Here is a 25952-nt window from a genome sequence, read left to right as displayed (position 1 = left end):
CACACTAACTACACAAACAAAATTACTGGCAATTATTATGGTACCAGTCTAATGATAGAGGAGACCTGCATTGTATGATTATCCACTATAAAAACATGTCAAACCTAGCTGGATGTATGCTTCAAATCATATGTATCAGAAAACACACACACACACACACTCAAGAGAAAGCTATACAGACAAAATGAGCTTTAATCTAGTCCTCAAAGCAGTGACATTACAGGAGTATACCAGAAAGTAGGTTACATAAGGGCCTGTCACATGGTAGCAAAAGACACTTGTTTCAGCTCTGACTTTAGAAGACTTCAGTCTGATGATCTTGTTTTTGTTTCACTGTAAATCACTCTCTTTGATTGTTCCTCTCACACACTGAGTCACAACCACTGAACAGGGCCAGCGTTCTTCGTAACAGCAGTGTCAACAGTAGTGGAAGTAGAATTAGTACGAGCAGTGGAGGTCCACTCGTTCCTAAAACGCAAATGAGCAAAAGTAAAATGATTTAGAGTCCACTCAGAAAGTCATAACCTTCATGACCAGCATCCATCAGCAAAAAGAGAAGTGGTTATAACTCACAGTGACTCTTTCTCAGAACATGATCATAACCTGTTATAATCAGTCCTGGTTCACCTCATAACCAGGTCAATATCTTATCAGTGTTAAATGCTGAATTGTTGAATGCTGCTTCCTCTACACCAAACCACATGTTTGACAGTTCACTACAATTCACCAATATACAGGCAGCCTCATGACCATCGCTGGACTGTCTGGTAAACTCTGGATCTGGTATCCAGACTGAACTAATGAAGCATCCTCAGGTGACTGAGGGTGTTGGGGGGACAATATCTGTTCCTGAAGGATGCGGCTCCTCACCAAACATCCTGCCAGTTCCCATTTTTACATGCAAGCTTATAAAATGTTGTCATGCTCTTTGGATTATGCTCAAATTATGAGCATAATCTTCAACACAGACTGGTTCAGCTCATTCATGAAACATGCCATTCATAGCAAGTAAGTCAACCCTCTTCCTGCACTTAACTCCAGAGGTCTCTCGATTTCTGAGTAAAAGCTGCTCAGTGTTGTTGAGAAGACTGAAGAGGATGCTCCAAGTCCATTTAGGAGGAGCGGTGAGAAAAGACACTTTGTGGCAATAGGTCAGCTAATACTCCTGGAAACACCTCTCAACTGGAACTGAATGGAGTGGCACAAATAAAAGCTTTTTACAGATGCAGAATTAAAAACTACACCTGCACCTGCAACTGCACCTCTGTTACTTGTTAAACGCAACACTTGCATTGAAGATTTATAGAAATTAAATAATTACTTAAAAATGTTTTATAGGAAATTAAAAAAGCTTAAATTAACTGTAGTTGTTGCAGAACCAAACAGTCCTCTGACTCAACTCCTTGTAATGCTGCCATCCCTCTGAGTGACCAGAGCTTCTTAATAAATCACAAGTATTGGAGTCTTGATTTCCCATTTAAAACTGAGCTGCAGCTCAGATGAGACTGAACACACTGAGTCACAGCTGATGAAGCAGTTGAGCAAAGGCTCAGCTAATGCCGTCTCTGTCCATTATCTCTGCTGGGAGACTGAGTGTGTGTGTGTGTGTGTGTGTGTGTGTGTGTGTGTGTGTGTGTGTGTGTTTGCCTCAGGGTCAGAGTAGTTTCCTGCCCATCTTCAGGTTTAATGGCCAATGGATGGGACGCAAGATCACTTTACACCCGAGTTAATCACTTGGTCACTGTGTGAGTGAGTGAGAGGAGGAAGGAGGAAGTGCTTCTCTTAGTGTGTGTGTGTGTGTGTGTGTGTGTGTGTGTGTCAGGAAAAACATGTAATATCAACAACAACACATGTTGTATGTAAAAAAGGCTGAATGCAACTTGGAATGAGTTTTCAAGTGTTTGTACAGTTCATATAAGTACATGTGGATGCATGTAATAGACACATCATTGAAACCAGCCTAACCACCTGAGCTTCAATGCTACAACAACGATGAAATGTTTATACAGTTCCTTTCAGATACGTGAAAATAAGCTGGGCTGGTGTAATGCTCTGACATGTTTCCCCTGATGCTCACAGAGATGAAACTCTCCCAAGCTCTGATACCAATGCATTGTGAGAAATCTGACAATTTTGTCCCTGTCCATCACATGTGTTCTGTCTCTCCCATGAAGCTCAATAGCTCTGGGGCCAAAGTCCACTGTCTGTCTACACACAGTTAGTTAACCTTTAGCTATCACAGCCTGCACATACACACTATACATGCTCTCAAACTTAAAGCGCATATGGAAAACCGTAGTCCTCAGCCTTACGGTGGTTTTTAGATAATGGCAAACCCAAAAACCCCACAACTGTCAGTGCTGCATAAACTGGAGTCAGGCCAGAGCGCTGGCCAACACAATAAATCAAATATTCTGCCTACTTCAGTGCATTGATTAGTTGACAGTGCCTGTGGTTGATGGGGTGGGAGAGAGGAGTAATGTGAGCTCTCTCTACTGAATTGAACTGCAACTCCAAACTCATTTTATAAACATACCTAAAAGATATCTTTGAAAATGAATTATAAATTCAGATGCACCAAAACCTATTCACTAAAATGTCACTTTCCTAAAATTCAGACAATGAATGACTTGTCTTTTTAAATTTCTGGCAGGTGATCCCAGTAAAAGCGGAGTCATTCATTTCAAGATACACATTTAAGATTTTGTACAGATTCTGCAGAGGCAACACAAACCGCATGACTGTGGCTGCATGAGCGTTGGGCATACAAATCCAAAAACTAAATGCCCACTGTTCCTCCATGATGGAGTTATACAGTAGCAGGCTGATGGGGATAAATGATAAATGTGTTTATGTGCTGCATTTTACATAATAATAGCCACAAAGCATTGGATTAAATTGGCATTAGTGGTAGTGGTAGCTACAGTATATCACTTTAGACAAATTCCTGTCGCTTATTGAACTGACCCAAATGACCAAAAATCAATTAATGAACGTTTTGTGTTCGTCTCTGGTGTTAAAGTCACGCTACTTCCAACAAAATTCCATCAGCTATCTGGACAGGAAAGTCATTCAGTTGCCTCCAAGCTGTCGCTCGTTAGGAAAGCACAACACAACCAATGCTGGAAATTTTGTGGAGAGAACAGTCTCCCTGAGACACACTTAACCCACTATGAACCTCTATTAAAACAAACAAACCACAGACTCCCCTGACTGTATTCTAGTGAACCTTACAATCCAAGTCTGACAACACCCAAAGGAAATGGTGTAAAAAATGCCCCAACTTTAAATCCCTGTTTCTATACAATATTTTTCTTTACCCAAGGACACCTAAAGAAGCCTCTGTTTTTCTTGTAAAAGTCACACATAATAAATTCTAGGGTTGAATATTTTTTTCTATCTATAGTCATGTCATCAGATTTCTGAATGTAACCTGGTGACAAACAGGTTGAGACAGAGACACGGTCATGAACCAGCAGAGACCACAGCGGCTGTTTGTGGGCACAGGGAGCGATTTGGAAATCCAGAAAATGATTACTGTGGTGATTCCTGTGCGGTCAGTGTGAATCCTTTAACACTGGCCAAAGGCTCTGTCATAACCTGCTACACACCCGAGTACACACACAGACAAAAGCACACACACACACACACACACAGAAACACACCCTGTGCAGTGGCTGACTGAACTGCAGGAAAACAGATTGCTCAATCCGACATCTGATTCTGCATGGAGACAAAGAAAGAAACTGTCCTCTTTCTCTCTCTCTCTCGCTGTCTGTCGGTCTCTCTGTCTCTCTGTTTGTGTGACACATAACTTCCTGTTTCAGAATTCATTATCAATTCAAATTAGTTTCCAGTGGCGCCATAACAATAAAAAAAAAAAAAATCAAAAGAAGAGCAGGAATTTCTCTGTCTGTTTCATGGCTTGACTTCCACTCCTTCATTCAGTCGCTGTCTCTGTCTCTCTCTCTCTCACACACACACACACCCACCCCTCTCTCGGCTGAGTTGAACGCAGAATGCTGGCAGCCTTTAGAAACCTGTTCTCGCCTTCATTCCTCAGCACACACTCACAGTATGAATTCCCTAACCTGTAAAGCGTGCAAGACAAACACACACACAAGGACACGCTACACACATGCCGATACACAGTAACACGCAAGACCTGCTGTCACACTGGGCGCCACGCACACGCAGACATTCGGCTCTACATCTCGTCCCACCTGTGCCGTTGTAGCAGCAGCAGCAGCAGCGGGTGAGGATCCATCCACAGCAACGCCGGCCTCGCTTCATCCTTGCTCACACGCACATCCTACACTCACACACCTCACCTCTCTCTCGCACGCTCACATACACACCTCTGTCTGGCTGTCTGACTCGATCACTAACTGGCCAGTCAGCTTCTTAATGAGACCGTGTGTGTGTGCACCAAGAGCTTCAAGTCCACACTGCTGAGATTCACCATAGAGAGAGAGAGAGAGAGAGAGAGAGAGAGAGAGAGAGAGAGAGAGAGTAAATGAGGTAGTAGGAGGAGATAGAGGAGGAGCCTCCACACATACACACACACACACACACTTGTCTTTCTTTCTCAGACAGAGTCGTTGAGTTTTCTCCCTCCCTCCCTCACATGCACACTTCAGTTCCCTGAAACAGAAGTCACTGTTAATTATTGTGGAAGACTGCTTTCCCACTGTGGGAGCAGGGACTCAGGTTCCAGCAGTGTGTGTGGTTTTCTGAGACAGAGGAGACAGATTGAATGTGTTTCTTAAGCCTTTTCAGAAAACCGACACTTTGTAACTTTGCCGGCTTCATCCGTCTGGTGAAGTAATAGGTTTTTGGTGTTTGGCAGCACAGGTCCCCCTCCGGTAAATGTGCTAAAATATCTAAATTCAAATATGGCAGAACCAAAGCTGATAGACCTACAGTGCCCAAACACAATTTGGGGGGCAAGCAATGACCCTACTGGACTTATTTTGCAAAAATAAAACCCTTTTTAAGCTGTCTATAATCAATATTTCTATATTACCAATGGATTACATGACTACTTGAACGCGAAAGGGGCCGCCTGTGCCCACAAACCCACAGAGCTGACCCTGCAGGCCCCTCCAGCTTTATAGTGACTTCAAGCTAATCACTTCAGCCCACGACTTTGCCGTTTTGGTTCAGTGTTGCTGCTGCATCGTCGCATTCAACAGCAAACAGGAGACAGGCAACATCATCGACGAGCTGGTGAAAACACTGAAGAATCTAGTAACCAAACAACCTGATATTTCACTCACTGGTTGGGGGAGACTAGGAGGGGAGAGCTAAAAGAGAGCTAATACTGAACTTCTAGTACTTTCACTCATTGCATAGACACACAAGTCCAAATAAATGCTAATGCTGTTCTATCTGCTGGACACGTAAAACGGAAACTGTTCACTAACAAATTCAAAAAACATCAACTTAAAAGGTGGTGATATGTCGATGTTCACAACTTGTCTCTGCTGCCCCGAAGTGGAATTTTTCAGGAATGATAAATGGTGAATGAGCAGCACATATTTAACACTTTCTACCTCAGAGGACTTTACTTTTTGCTTCTTTTAGCCATTCTCACACACACTGCTGATGGCAGAGCTGCCGTGCTAGATACTGGCCTGGAAACCAGGAGCAATTTGACTGTGAGTGTTTATGATGCTCATCAGAAAATTATCTGGAAATGTTATCTATGGAGATGCTATGTCCTTAGTCCACTGCGATCTCTGTCAAGGTCAATGCTAATTTGGTTATTTGATAATGTAAGATATAATACATTTCTCATGCTGGACTTGGACCTGACTTGCTCCTCTCACTAAAAAATGATATTAAAATCGAACAATTCTTTGCATTTGAGGGAACAAATGCTGGCCTGATTGAATAGATTGTAGAGCGTGTGCTTGTGTACCTTGACGATCGCTGCCGCAGCAGGTAAGACAACACACATGCACTTAGCCTAGATAAAGTGCTTTCCAGCAGCTGCGTTTGCCTGCAGTGTCCCATTTTAAACAGTGTATGCCTACTGATGTTCTACAGCAAGAAAATACAGGAAATAGTACTGAACCACTGTGGCTATGACTACACACACTGCAGCAGTAAATATTTCCCAGGTCTTTTTATGACAAAAAGGCAAGAACCAAGACAACTGGCAGTGCAGTAGACTCTTTATCACATCCATCAACTATAATGACAACAGTGACTGAAGTCCTGATAGAAGAGTTCCAGCTGCTCGTTCCCTCCGACTTTAAAACTCCATTGTGACTGATTTTCAGTTCAGTTAACTTTAGAGCTCCACTATCTTCACAGTCATTCAGAGAGGACAAGGAGACCTACTTTACAGAGCAGTCACAAGACCAGCAACCAACCCCACACACACACACACACACACACACACACACACACACACACACACACACACACACACACACACACACACACACACACACACAGAAGGCAGGGCCGACGGAGGGAAGCGGCTGATACTTGAAAGAACGCGGCAGAACTTTATATCCAGTCCACGTAATTAGCAATGACTCTTTAGGGTTAATTAACAGTTTGACTCATTCATTAACAAACGGAGGACAGTTAATTAAATACCCATCAGCCTCCAGTCACGTCGCTGCTGAGTAAGCAGTCTAATTCTGCATTCACACCATGAAACACATATGGTTTTAAGGCACAACAAACGTAAGGCATTCACACGTGACTGGGGAAATCTGGACTTGAGTTGAGTGAAACTTGCGAGGCTGATAATGGACAGCGTAGGCTTTTTATTCAGCACAGTGTTACTTGTCCATTTGCGAGACATGATGAAATGGGTCATTGTGTGACGTTTGCTCAATGTGATAGAAGTCCGCGTGTCTTGATACTGAAACGCAGATGATTGAACGATGCACAGCAAAACACTGAATTGGTTAACATAAGCCAACGCTAGAGTAATAAGTAGAGGTAGAAGTGGCAGTATGGTTTTCATTATTCCTTCCTTGTGGCATAGGCCTGTTAAATCAAACTTTATTGATAAGTAACAAAACATGACACTCACCACCACCAACCCTGGAGTCATACAACAAAGTCTCCTCAATGTTTCCTAAATATGTGAAATGTGTGTGTGTGTGTGTGTCTGTGTTCATTTCCATATGTAGCTGCTGCAGATGTCTGATTTGCATCTCTCTACACAAACAGAGAAACATAAAACATCCTTTTCATCAGCAAGAGCAAAAACACACCATGGCTGCTGCAGGCAAATCAGCTGATCTCACACTGTGTGTGTGTGAGAGAGAGAGAGAGAGAGAGAGAGAGGAATCTCCCACTCACTCAAACCTCCTCCATGATGTTGATAACTCTTAGCAAGCCAAACACTATAAACTGGGTTGTAGTTGGTTGTTGGTGTGTAGGTGGGAGGAAGATTGTGGTCAGTGTGTTCAAAGTTTGGTATTTAGAATGTCCTGATAAGAAGATGGGAGGAAATGACACGTGTGTGTGTGTGTGTCAGTTTTAGCAGATTAAAAATAAAGCGCTTTACTGTACCTGCGATAACATGTGGTTGAGGGCTACGCACATACTCATAGAACTGGAGTTATTACATAGATATAACACAAAGATGTTCAAGCTGACATTATGAGCAACACATGCCAATTTCTCTGTTGTTGGCTGCAAGAAGTATCACAAAAGTCTTCATCTACTCCAACCATCTGAGGGAGTGAAGACCCAGTGGATTAACTTGATGGAAATCCCATAGCAGCAACAGCAACTACAACAACAACAACTGGAAAACTCTTAAGCTCTTCTAACCCTAATCATTTACTATTTTGCTCTGAGGGCCAATACAAAGCAGGATTCACTTCAAAACTGAAGCTTACTGATGAATCAAGACTGACTTCAAATTTAGAATCTCTAAGTTTTGCTATTTTCCTGTTGCTTTACTTTTTATTTTGCTGGTTAGCCAGTTGAAATTGGCATTAGCACGTTCCACAGCTAATGTGGCTAGTAGCATCTATGGTAAGTGTACAGGCTGCAGCATTGTTGGCATCTTCAATATTGAGGGACAGTCAGGAAAATGTGTGAACTTTAAGCCTCATTTGAAGCCAATTATTTAATTGGCCAGAGCAGTAGGTTTGATGTGGGAAACAGTTTTTTCGTGTTGCTTTTTGTGTCGGCTCACATTGTCAGACCCAACGTTATCTCCACACTACATACTGCAACACAAGCTCAGCTGGTTTTGTTGCTACAGGAAAGCCTCCTCTGCTGTGTGACAGCGCCGGTATGTGTGTCTGTTGCTGCCGTATGTAAATGTGCTTGATGCCCTGTGGTACGCTGACTGTTACACTTATATAATATACTTTGGGTTTTCTGCCAAATAAATGCTGCTGAGATGCCTAACCCTAGCCCTTGACTCTGAGAATGAATCACATTACATTTACTAATTAACCTACATTATAGGGCAGGCTCCTCCTCATACAAACAAAACACATGTAGGAATATACCTCATTTTCATTCCTATTTGGAGCCAATATATACATTTGTTGTGAAATCATCTTTTCTTTCTTTGGACATGTTCTCTTACATTGTCGATTGATTTTTGTTTTGATTCTTGGAATACTGTTGTATGATAGCAGGTCTGATCACTCGGCCCTGATAACGATCACTTCCATCTACAACATAAACTCAGGACACTATGTAATTTTGCCCGTCCCCTAGCATGTAGAAAATCCCAGAAAGCACTGAGATGAAATCATCTCATGATGAGAAGCCACAGCCACCACCGTTTTCATCAACACAATCTGCTGTGTGTCGAGCACTGATGACAGTCAGAAAGGTTACAAGTGCAAGGAAGGTGGAGTTTAAACAGCAATATGTTGCCCCCTGTTGGCCACAACAGGAACTCTTCAATTTGTGTGTGTGTGAGAGAGAGAGCGCATTGGAGTGTGTGGTGTGTGTTTGTGTGTGTGTGCATGTGACCTCCGAAGCAGCCAAGCAGTAACCACAGTAACCGCCCTATGTCAGGTTATTTCTTCTATATATGTCATGTCCCAGTTTGCTGTACAGTGGTAAAGAATGAGACTGTGTCGTTTTGGAATTTATTGACTTGTTGTGGCGAGCTGGCATTTTATGCCAAAAATGCTTTGGTTAAAATGGAACTCAGACTTGGTCAGCGGTCGACAGCAAAATGCCCAGAATCATATTGTACACATGCTATCAAGGTTTTTCAATGCACAACAAAGCTGCAACTTTTCATTTTCCAGTAACATTTCCAAACTCCCAGCCAGACTTTTCTGATGGTGCAGTGGAGGAAACATCCTCTCCACATGCTGAGACGCCTTCCATTACATCCATCTTGGTGGATGCATTTAAAGATCTTGTCCTCAATAAATAATACATTCATATATAACATGATGATCATTGAACATTTATTTCGAGGAGCTCTGTTCAGTATGTCTAAGGGGGACTTGCTAGATAAAGCAGTACAGGTTTTCTTTATATTGTAATGTCCACATCTCGCCAACAGAGGTCAATACAGACCTGATTACTTGAAGTGACCTGATAAAGGAAATCAACATTCATTGCTTCTGGCTGATAAAAATAAAGGTGTGATCAAACACTAACGCACAGCAGGGTCAGCAGAGCTCTGGGAAAACACATCAATGCTGGACTTTGTCCTGATGGGCTTTCCCAATTATGTAATGACTGAAATCCACCCAATCAGGCCTCTTAGCATAGCATAGCATTTGCCCTGGAAAGCCTTCACACTTAGTTAGAGTAGCTGTACGTGTCGTGTATGTTCTGACTTTCACTGGGGTGTTCAGATTTATGCAGAAAACAAAGTCTGCAATTCACAGAAGCCTCAAGTTTTGTTTGGTTCGGAACTGTTCCTCATGTGTGGAATTGTGTTGATTTCAAAGAAGTCTTGATAAACGTGCGGATAACATTCACATTCATAATTCCCAGCAGAGTTTATCCAGTTTCTGCTGGGGGAGCAAAGATGAGCTAATGAAATGCCATCAGCAAAAAGATGTTTTAAGTGACGACATGGTTGTTACACTCAGTAACTTAACTATATGCATGTATAATGAACCATGAAGAACTTAAATTGCATCCATGTTTCCCTCACGTACATCTTTTCCTTGCAAGCGGAGAGTGGAGATGGAGATTCCTTCCTCACTCCTCCGAGCAGAAGTAAGAGCTTTGGGATGGACCGCACGAGGTCAAACCAAAACGACCCCCGGTTCAAGCGAGGAGTGAGGAACGAGGTAATATACCCAAAGACTTAATAAGGACTCTGTTCTTCCTACCTTTCCCCGAGCCGAAGAAGCAGTCCATCTCCACACTGGAACGCGAGTGGGACACGCAGAGTGTGGAGCTGGGGACCAGTCCCTCCTGTGGCGGGCTGCGGTCGGTGGTTCGGACCAGGCACCAACCAGGCCGCTCACTCGGCCGCTCCAGCAGCTCCACCGTCTGGCCTGGAGAGAAGAGCAGGCGGCCGTTTTACAGCGAGGCACCTTCAGATGATCTCATTTGACCTTTTTTTAGTTTCCAGGTAAACGTGTTAGGTATTGTAGTTTCAAAATAGACTAATTTCCTTTTAGCCAAAACACATAAACCAGAAACAAACAGAATCATTTCATTTAGCAGGTTTAAGTTGTTGCCAAACTACCTACAAGTTTTAGATTTAACTACTGAAGCCAAAGGATGCATGTACACAGTCAACAGACAGATCCAGACTGAAAAGAGAGAAGAACATCAGAGAGGCTTCCCTCACCAGTGCTGACAGACATCTCTGTGCTGCATCCTGCCGTGAAGTCCTGAAGGACGACTGTCAGCTCACAACCACCAGAGAGCTACAAACGGACAGAGAGGACACATTTGTTAAAACTTCTCATAAAACTTGTCTAAACTTCTAAATTCTAATTTCTGACATCCTAAGTCTACAGTTCAGCCTCAAATAACCTGTCGTATGGCTGAAGGGAGAGGAAGAGACACTTAATCCAGGCCTAAATCAGGAGTGACATTTGCACAATAAACACTGAATATTTCCATACAGAAAAGTGCATAACTAAACATGTACATGATGTACCTGTGAACCACAACATGCGTGCTGAACAGGTCTGCAGAGTCTCGAGGTGAACACACAGCTGCCTGAGTCAACTTGACTTTTTAGATTTAAATGTAGAGAGAGCAGCAGTTTGGTGTTTGCAGATTTTAATTCTGTGCTGGAGGAACAGGACGAACCTGCAAGACGTGGACATGTATTCCTGACTTCTATTTGGTTTTATACCAAACAGTGAACCTAACAAACAGGGAAAGGGCTGGCCTGATCATGTATTAAAGCTGTCACAGTGTGTACAAAATCAGCCAAGGGCAAAGGATTGGTGTAGGTTTTACACCGTCTGTTGCCACAAACATTTCCAGGCAGCGTAAACCCGAACCATTAATTGGCCTGGAAATGATTGGACACGTTCACAGACAGACAACAGGAGGAGCAGAAATGGTCAGTCAAACAAATGAAATCCATAGTTTTCATGACAAAGCTAATCTGTGGTCAGCATCACGGCTGTCAAGGCAGTGAGTACACTAATCAGTATGTATATATATTCTATATAAAGATTGATCCAGTCCTTCTGCTTTGTAACCCATAATCCAATGTTTTCTGTCAACACACACAGAAAAAAATGCATATTTGTGCCTGTTTGAACACCAGTTTGCAGATGCGCCGTGCCTTTAAAGCCCCTGGACACTTGGTTTGAAAGGCATTTCTCTGCAACATTAAATATTCAAAATTAAACAAAGCAACAAGCAAAGGATGTTTTTATCTTTACCTATTGTCTATTTACAGTTCAACTCTCAAAAAGTAGTGTTGTCTGCCTCATCAGGGCTGTGCAGGAGATTCTGACCAAGCTGTGCACCAAGCAGGAAGTCAATCAGATCCTTTTCTTTTGTAAATGTAGGTCTGCTGTGACTTCACAGTAAATATTATCAGTATTCTATCGTTCATGTTTGACAGGAAATCATAATCCACAGCTTTAGTCATAAAGTGCTGACGGGACATGCTGTACACCCTGCTGTCATTACGACTTAAAAGGCCTGTTATATATTAAATTAACAATCATTCACACACACACACTTTTCATTGTGACAGAGCTGACATCATGCTGCTGGGGTGTGTTGATCTTTACTCCCATTAAACTCAAACCTCATATGACCTTCTGACAGTAGAAAAACAGCAGCAGCACACATATACAGTATATACACGGCACGAATGCAACACAACATAGAAGGCTTCGCAGTGTAGGAGCTGCCACTTTATCCCTGTGAGTATGCACAGTCATGAAGATTTTCTTCTTTTCTTCCCGCTACTGTACGCTCTGCTTGCCGTGGCTCTACCTCCACCCCAGATGCAACTCAGCAGGCTCGGTGAAGCCCCAGCGAGATGTGTGTGTGATATCTCAGCACAGCCTGTTTCAGACTCCGGGTCTGAACGCTGACTGTCAGACATTTGGCCAGCACCTTGGCCAGCACTGGCCCTGTCGAGGTGGCCCTCCCATTGGTGGTGTGAACTCGTAATCATTTCACAAAGCTGCAGAGAAGGCTATAAGCTGGTTGCAAAGAGTCAACAGATACACACGCCGGCTTACAGAGCGCTGATCAGCGTGGCAAAGCCTGCTATCCATGAATACATGAATGTCAAGGCTAATTTAATGGGGCTCTAGTTTGTGCACCAAGCTGAAAAGATAACCTTGGCAGAGGCGATAAAGTATTAGAGCAGTGTAGCACTAAAAGCAGAAGATATATCTATGTGGAATGGTCCTTCTCCTCTAACTTCCTTCTCCTTCCTCTGTCTTGTGTGCTGTACACTCATTGTCTTGGAAAATGTCAGGGAGTGTGTGTGTGTGTGTGTGTGTGTGTGTGTGTGTGTGTGTGTGTGTGTGTGTGTGTGTGTGTGTGATTGAGTGAGTGTGTGTAAGCAGGCGCTCTTTGTCAGGCTAAAGATCTCCTAGCAACAAGGACCCCTGTTTCTATAAAGGTGCAGGTGAGTTTATACCTGACAGATGGTCCCCCCCCCCCCCCCCCACACACACACACACACACGCGCGCACACACAGCCCATGCAGGTGTTTTCACTTTTTCTGGCCGGTTAAACCTCTGCTCTGGGTGAAGGCGGAGCTATAATTGAAATGATGACGTTGCACTATTAAGACTTTAATTCGCTCCATTTGGTTGCGCAGGCGTGCCGCTTGTTATGTCGTGTCATGTGCTAAAGTGAAGTACAGAAAGTGTTTGCGGCGGCAGGTCTGAGACTAGATCTAGCTGATAGAAGCAGGTATAATGCAGGTGGAGTAATCTCTCCACAGTCTTGGAGTGTTGGCAGACACTATGATTTTCCATTTGAATTTCAGCCACTACAGGCCACATGAAACGCGTTTTTATTTGTCTGTTTTGTTCACAAAGCTGTTTGGACATGTGGTATTTTGTTTACTTGCCACACAAACCATCAATTGAACCACACTTTGTTCAGTTGAACGGAGCCAGTCTCTTGGCGCAGCAATGCAATGATGTTTGTTGTAACGTAAAATCATCTGGCAAGGCACTGTGCGAGCCAATCAAAACGCTGCCTGTGATACTCACAAACAACTGTGCAACACTAAGGCATCTGATAAGCCTTTGAATGCATTAAGATGTCACTCTAACTGGACCTAAAACAACCCCAATCAATGTAGCCCCCGCACCACTTTCATGCAGGGCTGTTTTTGGTTTAAATCCATCCATCTTCATTGTCCACCATCTTTGTTAATCATGCACAGGCTGTCCACAGCTGTCTGTGCAGTCCAGAGAAGAGGTCTAACCAGGCAAAAGATGTGGAAACAGCTGCATGGCTGGATTATAACTGCAAGAGATGATTGGCCAGGTTCAATGCACATCTTCAACAGCAACAACTCAGACAGTCACGACTGTTTGTGTGTGTGTGTCTCACACTCTACCGCTATCTGTCATATGACCCATTTCCGTGCACTGAAAGCACACACACATGCGTGCACGCACCAGCTTGTGATGGTCATATGTTAGAGCAGAGGAAGACAGCCTGAAGCAGAACAAACACGTTTCACCTCCTCCAGCAGCAGTGTGACCGGAGCCGGCTGAAGGAAACTTCATGTCAAAACGACAGATACGGACGTCTTTCTCCTCTTAGCGATAGTTGAATATGTGTGAACGTACTCCACGAGTACAAAGGCCTTCATTTATCAGTAGCTATATCAGTGAAACTGTGGTGCGTTGATAAATACTCTATACTATAGCTGGGGTTTTATTCAAATACAAAATATCCTGAGGAGTGCTTCAGAAATACAGAATTCAACTTGACAGCTTTAAAAAGCTCTCAGTACAAATGCTTGTTGGAGCTTCATATGTGAGGGTAAACTGGTTTGTTCCACAGACCAGTTTTGTTCATTGCGTTATTTTTGTTGTTTTGGGAAAAGATGAAAGATGCAGATCTGATCCCTTCAGTATTACCAGTAAATGCCAAAACAGTGCAGATATACAGCACTTACTGAACACTTCCCAGTTTACATACACCTTAGCCAAATACATTTACACTCGCTTTTTCACAATTCCTGACATGTAACCCGAGTAAACATCCTCACATGTATGACTTCCGTGTCTCTGTGTCTCACACACAGGCTTCTGGACATGTTTGCCAGGAAGTGAAAACAGTGAACACACAAATAAACTTGTGACAGTGCATCGTTATGTCACCAAGGAATTACTCTCACATGCAACTTCTGACTTCAGCATCGGAAAACCGGGCTTCACTCTATCTTAGCTATTCTGGCTAAATAACCTGACTTTCTCATGACTACAGCTATAGATATTCAAGAACCTTTGTCACAGCTGAAAATAAAAGAGCGAGCAGCCATTACTGCCTGTTCAACAGCGTCTGTTAGCATCATTTTCATTTAACAATGTCTGTGAACTGTAAAGAGCGGGCATGGTCTGCTTGTCAAATCTGAATTTATTGCTCGTCCATGAGAAAAGACACATTCAGCAGATGTGTTTTTATGATTAGACTTGTCAAAGTGGCTGGCTACACACGCACACGATTAACTCATAACTGAGAAGATAAATCTATGTATTAATTATTAACTTATGAATCAGAGTGGTAAACACATTTGTGCAATACAAGACATATATCTGTATTACATAAAGGTGTTTTTCTGTGTGAGTGTATGTTACATAGCTTGCGTGTATGAATTTCAGGAAGAAAAAAAAAAGCGGCTACAACAGTCAGACAGTGAATACTGGAATGAATACAGCGTCTTCCTGGAGTGGAGCCCATGGAAAAATCCCTCATGTCCCAAGTCTGAATAGTGGGTGACTCCAAATATGCTTCTATTTCAGGGAAACTCCTCCCTGTGTGTGTAGCTGTGCACAGTCTGTCAGCCAATGTGAATTATTCTTAGGTTACCTCCTCATAACACACAGTTAATCTCCCCAAAATGAAAAAAAAAATTTATTTAGACATCTTTCCATGTGTTACATCCAGAGTTGGTGTATGAGTGTTGTAGCTCTATTAGCAAACTCGACCAGCGACACACATCATGGAAATACCAAGTAGTGCGAACAGAAGCCACAGTATTACGATGCCGTCCGTATGTTAACAGAGTGAGGACAAACACCTAAAGCATGGCTGCACACGCGAAGATGCTCGCTGCATGACGGTTTTAACATTCCGGCCGAATGATGCTCTGATGCTACAGCGTGGGTTATACTGAGTCTAACAGCAAGAAGTATAAACAGGTGTTTGTTGCTTGTTCGCAAGGGAGCAGAACAGCGCTGCAGAAACCAGTCCAACCACTTCAGCATCATACTGGCTGACAACACAGCAGCAAGACGCCAGAGTAAAAAGTTCAGCTGCGAGACATTATGTCTGAGCCACAGTCACAGTGCACAGACGACAAATCCTGCACAGGAAGCAGTGTGCCCAATAAGACCGCCCGCTGCTCCACAGCACAACGGAGGACGCATACCGTGGAACAGGAGAAGCCAAGGAGCTGTTCAGAAACCACTCAAACCAAACATTTATTTCAAAAACGGCAACACTGACTTCTGCAAGACCAAACAGCTCAATGACCGGCATGCAGTGTAGGCTTTAAAACACGAGGTGCACTGCTTTGCTAATACAGTCTACCCCAATAGTAACCAGGAGTCAGTGCAAAGCATGCCAGAACCATCCATACAAACCTCTTAAACAACCCCTGCAGCATTACACTCTGTATACATGGGATGATGAGGTGACAGTGTTGCTCTGTGTCTGACAGGCATCATGTTAGCCTTAATATCCCTATAAGACAGCGGTACACCGTGCGATGGCGATGTAACCATTTTGATGCTATTTTAGTCTCTAACTGCAGCATACTATGTTTTTGAATAACTGATTTTATCGGCAACAGGGTCTTGTTCAAGAGTGAGGATAAAGGGACAGGTGGATTGATGGAGCGTCAGCAGTAAGGCAGGCGTTGCACCAGGCTGTTGTGGTGAAGAGGGAGCCGAGCCTGAAGACACAGCTTTCACCCTGAACGATAGGGTGAGGAGCTCAGACATCCAGAGGGAGCTTGCAGTAGATCCGCTGCTGTTTTGCGTTGAAAAAAACACAGCTGAGGTGGTTCAGACATGTGATCAGATGTCTGCTGGGTACCTCCCTCTGGAGGTTCTGTGGGCACTCCAACTGGTAGGAGACCCCAGGATAGACTCAGGACATGCTGGTGGGATTATATATCTCATCTGGCTTGGGAACACCTTGGGATCAGCCAGGAGAAACTGGAAAACATTGCTGGGGAGATGGATGTCTGGACTAGCTTACTTAGCCTTCTGCCACCGCAACCCAGCCCCGGATAAGAAAACAGATTTATCAATGATTTGTTTGGCAAGAACAATGACAGAAACACCCCCCAGCTCTCTCTTCGTTGCAGGTAAATAGCTTGGCAGTGTTTGACAGCCAATGCACAAACTACACGTGAAATATTTGTTCCTGTTGGTGGTCGGTAGCCTGGATGGACTGTGGTGCATTAAGACAACAAAATGACAGCATGAGATTCCAAATCCAGCAGCGAAGACTTTAAAATAATACTTTCTTTCCATTCAGAAGAACTGCATTTCACTCAATGCATCAAAAAGTTTAATCCCACAGTAAGTTTACACTGTTTATGAAGTGTTTCTACACTGTAATCTAAATTCTACTGACTGCGATTCGGCTGTCTGGATGCTCACACTTCATTTATCCTGACTCTCTGTGGCGGCTAATGGCCTGCTTCCTGTCTGCCTGTCTGCCTAGCACATACACACCCTGTTTAACCATTAACCACTTCCATTACACACACCCACACACACACACACACCCTCCTGCAGTCCAGCTTTACAACATGCTAAGTGAAAGTCAACGGTGTGTATGATCTGGATCAGCATCTGATTCAGTGGCCGAACCTCGACAGTAACCAATGTCTAAACCCAGATTCCAAATTCAAACGAGAAGCGATTCAGCCCCTTGAAACTCTCAACAGCTGCATGAAGGGGGCTGCACAGAGACCTGCTTTTTTTACAGTCTGCATTGAAGCAGCCTTATCTGCACACAAAGGCTGAATTTCACAAACTACAGGTCAACCTCAGCAGGACTTGACTGCACACAGGAGCTGCCTTCCCTCAGCAGTTTCAGTCATACAGAAAAACCCAGCCAAAACAGAGGAGTGTGCAGTGCGGTCAAGACAGTTTGGAAGCATGCTCAAATGCTGGATTTCAACATGTACGATAACAGGCTCGGTTCTATTAATGATATACAAATGAGCACTATAGTACACAAAGGTACAAGTCCAACTGACTTCTTCATTGTGACCAAGTGGCTTTTTCCTTTCACGCTCTAGCACATCAAATAATTACAGGTGTCACAGGCAAAAAAAACAAAAAATCTACTTTGACTTGAGTATATATTTCCATATTTTGGGTAATTTATCAGTCTTATAGTAAAGCAATATATTTGTCATTACAGACAGTGAAAACAATGTTTAATGTGAAGTGCTATCTAGTGCCAGTACAGTGTGTATTCCAGCAGTTTGTACTCACTCTGCTGCTCTCTTTGAACAGTTTAAAGCTCATCCACTTTGGCATGTCGACTTCTCCTCTTCTGTCTCCCTCTCTCTGTCCCTCTCTGTCTTTGACAACTCCCTCGTTTGTGTCTTTGCCACACACACAAACACGCCCTCACACACACACACACACACTCTCTCTCTCTCTCTCTCCCTCTGAACAAACAGCCGTTTGATGGCAACAGCACTCTACTTGGTGTGCGTGTGTGTGTGTGTGTGTGTGTGTGTGTTCACATTTCTCCCTCTCTGCGTAAGTTACTGGGGCACTAAAACTGCCAGGACTCTGTGTGTGTGTGTGTGTGTGTGTGTGTGTGTGTGTGAGACAAAAGTCATGGAACATGTGACACAAAAGTCATATGACCAGCAGATGGCTACTGTACGGCTTCGGTCTGAACCTGACACTGAATGCATTTGATTCATGAGAACACACACATGTAAACAATTGTTCGGCGCTGTCGCGGCTGTTGTAGCTGAACACCAACAAGAAAGTGAAGGACATCTTCATCTCGAGACGACACAATGCTCTCAGCAACCTTTAAAAAGCACTGCAATACATAATTAGTTAATATTACTTCAAACGTAGTTATAGACAGATTACTTTTTATTGCGTTCACTTTCACTCCAGCGTGAGTTCGTTTTGTGTCATGACAGTTGAACAAAACCGAGCTAGGAAACAACAAGAACAACACTACTGCTGTGAGCTACATGCTAATGCTAGCATGCTAACGTGCTTGCAGTGAGAATGCTAACATGCTGATGTTTAGCGTACATCTTTATAGGATACAACCGGAGGGGGACTGGATCGTGTGTACCAAATTCATGGCAGTCCATCCAAATGTTGTTGAGACGTTTCATTGAAAACCACAAATTTCAACTTTATGGTAGCATGAGAGGACAGATCAAGGGATCTCTAAAGTCTTTAAGATTCATCCTTGAATGAATATCTGTCCCAAATTTAACACCACAGTATTTCAGGCCGACAGCCCAACAGATCCACATTCATTATCTGCAAGACTAAATACCACACGAGGTAAGTAAGAATTTAATTTGTGTCAAATAGCCGTTTAACTTCTGAGCGAAAATCACTCCTGAGAGTCAGGCCTGGCTTCACTGATTGCTTTAATTCATTAAAGTCACGGGGATACAAATGCTGATGAGCTTCTTTCCAACCAGTGATGCATATTCAGTCTTAGAGGAGTGGAGAGCTAGTCAGTTTTAGTGGTCCTGGCTCACAGAAACACAATTTTTTTACTACAACTGAAGGCGGAGGCTAAAATGAGTGTTTGTCCTCTGACCTGCGGGGCTGTGGTACAATGAAGCTGTCAACCACTGGAATGACACTTTAAATAACGAAGACCACAGACTGAACCACAGCTGACTCATTGCCCCAAAAAACGTCACAGAAAAGACATATTCCACCCAACGTCACAGAGCTGACATATTTAACAAGATGTTATAGAACTGCTTGAACCTCAGTATGTCAACAACACATCACAGAGCTGACATATCCTCAGTCACATCATGTACTGTATCGTGTATACTGGCAGAGAGCAGTCCTGTTTCTGTGCAGTGGCACAACAAGTCTTCATACCTGCATGGCAGAAAAGGTAGTCTGTTTCAGAAACGTCTGCCATCTTTAAGGTTTAGGTCTGCTTCCTGGTCTGCTTTAAGCTAACTACACTGCTTTGCTGAGGTTGGGGAAAGGTTGCATTCATGGATAAAAGAAAACAACATGGACTTTTGTCACAAACCGTGTTCTCCACTGTCAAAGCCACAAAGCATGCAGGCCCGACCTCAACCACGACCTTTTGTTTCTTCCACCTTTGCTAATTAGAGAGGACAGTCATTACTCACATGGCCACAAGAGGTCACTTGACAGGAAAATGTAAACACAGGTTGTTTCATGTCAGTTATATCAGTGCTGTTGTTTTTCCACTCATAGCCTTTCACACTGAAAAGCAGCACACTGGCTTTGAATTAAAACCATCACATTAAGTTTCTGACTTTCAGATTTAATCCGAGGGTCATCACATCAATGTCGGGTGAACAGTGCAGGAACTAACTGGAGTCCCTCACTGTCATCCTGCACTGCCAAAAAAAAAAGAGGACTGTATTATAAGTGCTTTAATTTATTCAAAGTACAGAGCTAAATTATTAAAAATGTGCACTGTCCCAGGAAGTATTAAAGGCTGCTCTGTATGCCAGCTAAGCTAGCTCAGTGATTGCAACATGATGCAAAGAAAGTATGTATGCCTGTGGTGCATGCTGAGCAGTGAAGAGCGATGGAGAGGAGAACAGCTGTAGACAGAGAGAGAAGGCAAGAGGCAAACAGAAAAACTTTTTCAAGACAAAGAGAAAAATAGGAGGGAAAAAAGGGATCCATTCATCGTATAAAACTCCTCCAAAAACCGCCAGAAACAGTAGCTTCCCACCCTGTCTGTACACACACACACACACTTCCTCTAGACCCAGACAGCCAGTGGAACATCTGACTAGGCCAATTCTGGGCTGTTATTATAGTATATGGAAGAGGGACAGACACAAAAAAGCGAGACAGAGAGAGAGAGAGATATGTGTGAAAATTGAGAAAGTGAGAGAGAAAACAGGAATGGATTGCAAAATGAGTAATTAATTGTGGGTGTGGGTGCAGAGGGTAATTCAGTGAGGGATTAGAGAGGGCAGAAAGAGAGAACATGGAGCAAGAGGTAGATAAATACGGGAAGAGTGACAGAGTAGTAAAGAGGGCGAGGCAGAGAAAGGTATTAAGACGTTTACAGGAAAGGGGAGAGGTAAAAACAACACACTGTACATATATTCAGCCAGAACCTGGATTCATAGTTGTCTGTATGTGCCTTAATGAGATGATCAGTAGCCTCCACCTTGAAAGAGGAGGGCTCTTGTTAAGAGCTGGACCGTTCCTCAAGATTTGCCAGCCTTTTACTGACAACCTAGAGTACCAACAATGATCCTAAATCATCACAATTTGTAAGTCACTTTGCTGTTTTCACCATTTCTTCATTAATTCAGTCAGCAGAACTACCTTTGGTTAGTGTGTGTTTGTAAAAGAGTGCAGTTGTGATCTTACAGTATGTTACGCACAGTCTTTAAAACAAAGTAAAATAAGAATAATTTTAACATTATGTAATTCTGAGCCTTCTTTACAATAAGCCCTGTTCTCTTGCAGAATATGAGTCAGTGAAGCTGGGAAGCACTGCTTCCTGTTTGAGCCCTCTCACCTGTGTACTGACTTATTCCTCACACACCTTCAGTCGACTGCGACTGACTCACTCACTCAACATGTCACAACTGGAAATATTCAGCTGGTGTGTTGGTGTGTCTGCTCTTCTCCTCCAGGTTTAAAGTTTAATTTTCATTTTAAAAAATAACTTTAAGTTTTCAGCCTTGCTACTGTATCTTGAAGTGATGGGTAAAAAAAAAAACAAAACTTCAGCTTCGCCAAAACCCAAGTACACACAGTAAGAGTTAACAACGGCTGATCAGATCATTGACTAAATAAACACCACACCTTGACTTGTCTTTACTCCAGAATACATACAAATGTCCATACTGTGTGATAATACATGCCTGGGGGGCTGGCAGGGTGGTAGTCAGACGAGTCTCCGATGCCACCACAGTTATCCACATAACACAAAATAAACACATTCAAGCAAGGTAAACTGCCATCCTGCGTGAGCAGAGTGGAAAGGGTTGAAGGCAACTTATCAAAATGGATTTTTTTTTGTTCTTTTTTTTTCCCTAAAGGGAGGACGGCATCCCGTCACACCCCCCCCTTTAACAGAGCTCATTTTATGCTTTTTACAATTCATAGCACTGTCCTGTTTGTTGCCAAAAGCGCTCAAACTCAGAGTCTAATTAAAAACTGTGATAAATGAAAAACAGCAAATAAAAAACAAGAACTTCTAAGAAATAACCACACAGGGCAGCTCAGTTATAGCTCTGCTCTGCTCTGCTGTGTCAGCATATGAAATAAGACACGTAATGTAGAAAATGTACAAACTGTGCAGTTCTTTGATGTTTTCAGGAAAACAGAAGAGGAGGATCCAAACATAGCCTGCTAGAGTTTTCTAAAACCTAGAAACAACACACCCACACTCACGACAGGCTGGAAAAATTCATTATCGTGTTGTCTTTGGACGGGGGGAGGTGGGGAGACGTGCAATGCAAAAAAGCACACACGCACATGTACAGTTACAGTAGAGCAGACCCAGGCTGCGACATTAACCACGGCACAACGGCCTGTGGTCACAAAATCTTACACTGGCCAACACACGCACACCGCACCGCTAAGACCATTCAAATCTGACAGAGGATGAGAGTCTGTGTATGTGTGTGTGTGTGTGTCTGTGCACGCCTATGTGCGTGGCGCTGACATTTAGAGGCAGGGGAGTGTGTGGGCGTGGGGTTACACGGTGAAAAGGCCACCCTGTGTAACACTACAGTGGGAGGCCATGACTGACATCTGTTTGGGGTTGTGCGTGGGTGGATGTGTGTGTGTGTGTGTGCGTGTGTGTGTGCGTGTGTGTGTATGAAATGCAGTGAAAAGGGAGGTACCCTGCTAACACTGGACGACAATCAGTTGAAATCAAAACAACTAATGAAACTGCGGAATCAGAACAACTACATCAAACTCCATTCAAAACGTGGAGATTTAATGTTTCGTTGCTTCTTTGCACATGACCCTAACCCTACAAGATGAAGAGCATTAAACAAAGCAGCAGGAGTCACTCTGTAATTCAACATACATCCAGTCATCCAATTCAATTAAACTTTACCAGTTTTACACGATAAACACCTAAACTTCCCCTCTGTGGGATCAATAAATGATTATCTTATAATTGGTTTGCCTGTTGCCCCTGTGCCTAGCACTAAAGTACTAAATCAATGCCAAGTGTTTTTAAACACAGGAAGAGTGCCATGACAGACAAAGGTTGGGAAACACTCTCCCAAACAACTAAAACAGACAATTATTTTAAATATGGACAAATACTTTTACATGACTGAACTGAAGAAGGCATGAGGATCAGGCAACCATGCCTGTTTTTTTTGTGTTCTCTCTTATTTTTTCTACACTTCAGTACTGGTTGTCAAAATAAAAGTTCAGAGACGGGCTTACTTGGATGTGAGAGGCTGGATGGTACGAGGCATCAGCACAGACGCCTGCACACAACCTGAAGAGGTTTTTCATCGTCGACTGCTTCCCTGCTCGTATGGCGACATGACGGAATACTCCTCACACGCACAGGACGACACACACACCTCCACGCACACATAACCTCAACCTACATGTAAACTTCATGATAAGCATGACACGCTGACAAACACAAAATGACGGTGCTGCATGTATCTCACAGAGCTGGCTTTCAGTCTATCCTATGCTTGTGGAAAACATACATGGACCTGCGAAAAGGCACAAACACACACAATCAGCCCCTGATTGTTCCCATTGTGGCTGCCTGGGAGACCCTGTAGGGCTGAGACAGCTGCGTGTCATCAGCTGATCACAGGCCACAGAGTGAGTCTCTCGTAAAAATCTGTGAAAATGTGCAGAAAAAACTCCAGCTTCTGCGTATTTGTGTGTACGTGTAAGATCAGAGGCCCATCGCTGCTTTGTGTGTCTCATACAGCAACAATAGCAGACCACTGCTTAGTTTACAATTGGCTCGCACTGCTAGGCCACGTGCCTCAGAGGTGTTTTCCAGCAGCTCCATGTGTGTGTTTCCTACCTTGTCGCTGTCTACAGTGTTCTGGGACGTCCTGGAGGCAATGGAGATGGTATCCGGTTGGCTGCTGCCATCTCCTTGACTGTCTCCATCTTCTCCCTCCCTGAACACACACATGATCAAAGTGAATATCTTCATTTGAATTACTGGCAAACACAAACAGTCTGAGTGTGAGAAGAGACAACACTGATGTTGTCGATGGGACAATATGATCACTGGTGCACACATTGTTTTAAATCTTAGAAAGCTTTCACTGTGCTGTGATGACACTGAGGTTTCTGCCTGCACCGCCGCTGTTTACAATGAGGACATTTCTTGTTGTGGCAACAGTGGAGGTGGGAAAAAGTCAAGTCCCAAATCTTGTTGCTTAAGAATCTGAGGAATGATTGCTGAAATAACAGGCCTCTTCTTTGCTTGTACATTTCATGGAGTTTGTACAGGACTCGCTCTCTCACTGAGGGTCAGCTGTTGCGGAACACTCAGGTGCAAATAGCACAGGTGTATTTTGTGTTTGGGAAGAGAAGCTTATTGGCATGCAGGCAAATAGTTTAGATTTCTACAGATCAAGTGGATTTGTAATACAAATACACACAAATATTATGACAGTAGACAAAGAGAAGATGGGGAAATGTGGTTTTGTGCTTATTGAGCAATATATTTTCTTTTGTACAGCTTATTATGTCATTCCATGTCTGCTTTGATGAAATATTTTCTCTCCGATGGCCACACTGAATGTTTCTGAATCAAAGTTACTACATTATTGCTTTTCTGATCTTCATTCATCGTCATTTCAGACCACTGAACTAAATGGACTGCTGACTGCGTACTGAGCTCCTGCTGACCCTCAGCAGATTTACAGCCCACACTGAGGTGTTTCTACTCCCAGAACATGGCCTTCTCTCTCTGCATGATTGTTTCTATCCCAGTGATGCTTCAGTCATGGTCTTTCCTGTGGTAAATAATGCACCTTTCTACCTGTAGTGACAACTCTTCTGTCCTCAGTGTAAACATTTCTACTGATGGAAACATTGTTTCTCTTCATGGTGACAACAGTCAGTGATGACAATTTATCCTTTAGGGGCTTTCTCACAGATCAAAAACCACACATTCTCATTTTGCTATGGAATGCAGGATGTCAATGAGTGTCTGTGCAAGGATAGAGGTACAAACGTGTGTGTGTGTGTCCTTATTTACCTCTTGGCGTTATTCCTGGGTTTGGTCAGTGCAGGTGTTTTAGGCAGATGAAGAGGCTCCTTGAGTGCCCCCTTCAGATGAGTCATCCTCTCTTGAATCACCTCCCTGATGTTTTTAATCCACTCCTGTTTAGCCTCCATACTGGACGCCTGGAGGAGAAACCACAGAGTAGCTATTACCGTTACACCTCACACTGGCACGCTTATCGAACCAGAGGACAGAAAGCTGTTTTCATTTAAGTTTAATTTTTTCTCACTCACCTTTAGCACAGTTTTATTATCAGAGGACGGGGTTCTTCCTGCCCACAGAGCAAATTTACATGGATCGCCCTCAATGTGCTCAGTCACGCCCAACTCTGACGTCTGCAGGATGGCAAGGAAGGAAGAATATAGAATGACCGAAAATGGGAATCAGTGGCAGCGAACCATCTGTTTGATTAAAACACACAGTAGCTATTCTTCCATGCGCTCACACACATAAGTGGATAAATAGAAGGGTTGAAAGCAGTCGGTGGGGTGACCTCTGGACTGGATTGATACACACCTGCTGGACTCAAACAGTTAAAGCCACACATGGAAGCACACACATACTCACCAGTAGTCTGTTCTTGTATTGGTACTTGGTCCTGCCGGCTGAGTCTTTGATCTCCTTGCTGAAGACCAGTGAGAACTCAAACAGGAAGAGGTGTCTGTCCCGCCCCTTCCTGATCAGCGAGCGTGGATCCCAAACCTGAAAACTGTCCTGCAGGATCAGCTCGCCCTGCACCTCCAGGTTTTCCTCAAACCCTGCAGAGGAGGCGGACCGAGACTGAATATCAGCAAAGCTGCTCAAAGTCTGAACACACAGTCAGTCACAAGATGGAAGGGGAGACAAGACT

General features: G+C 43.5%; 1 protein-coding gene across 1 annotated transcript in view; it reads right to left on the bottom strand.

Moving 5' to 3' along the window:
• Positions 1–25952, bottom strand: part of kalrna (kalirin RhoGEF kinase a) — a 124552-nt gene that overhangs the window by 23786 nt on the left and 74814 nt on the right. The window contains exons 35-40 of the mRNA XM_041951472.1: positions 25670–25860; positions 25336–25437; positions 25076–25224; positions 23885–23984; positions 10772–10850; positions 10305–10472 (exon numbers count right to left, since the gene is read on the bottom strand). Coding sequence (XP_041807406.1) covers positions 10305–10472; positions 10772–10850; positions 23885–23984; positions 25076–25224; positions 25336–25437; positions 25670–25860 — 789 coding nt within the window. The remainder of the gene's footprint in view (positions 1–10304; positions 10473–10771; positions 10851–23884; positions 23985–25075; positions 25225–25335; positions 25438–25669; positions 25861–25952) is intronic.

Source organism: Chelmon rostratus, chromosome 13 (assembly GCF_017976325.1).
Source record: "Chelmon rostratus isolate fCheRos1 chromosome 13, fCheRos1.pri, whole genome shotgun sequence".
In the NCBI taxonomy this organism is placed as follows: domain Eukaryota; kingdom Metazoa; phylum Chordata; class Actinopteri; order Chaetodontiformes; family Chaetodontidae; genus Chelmon; species Chelmon rostratus.
This window is presented reverse-complemented; position numbering and strand designations above follow the sequence as displayed.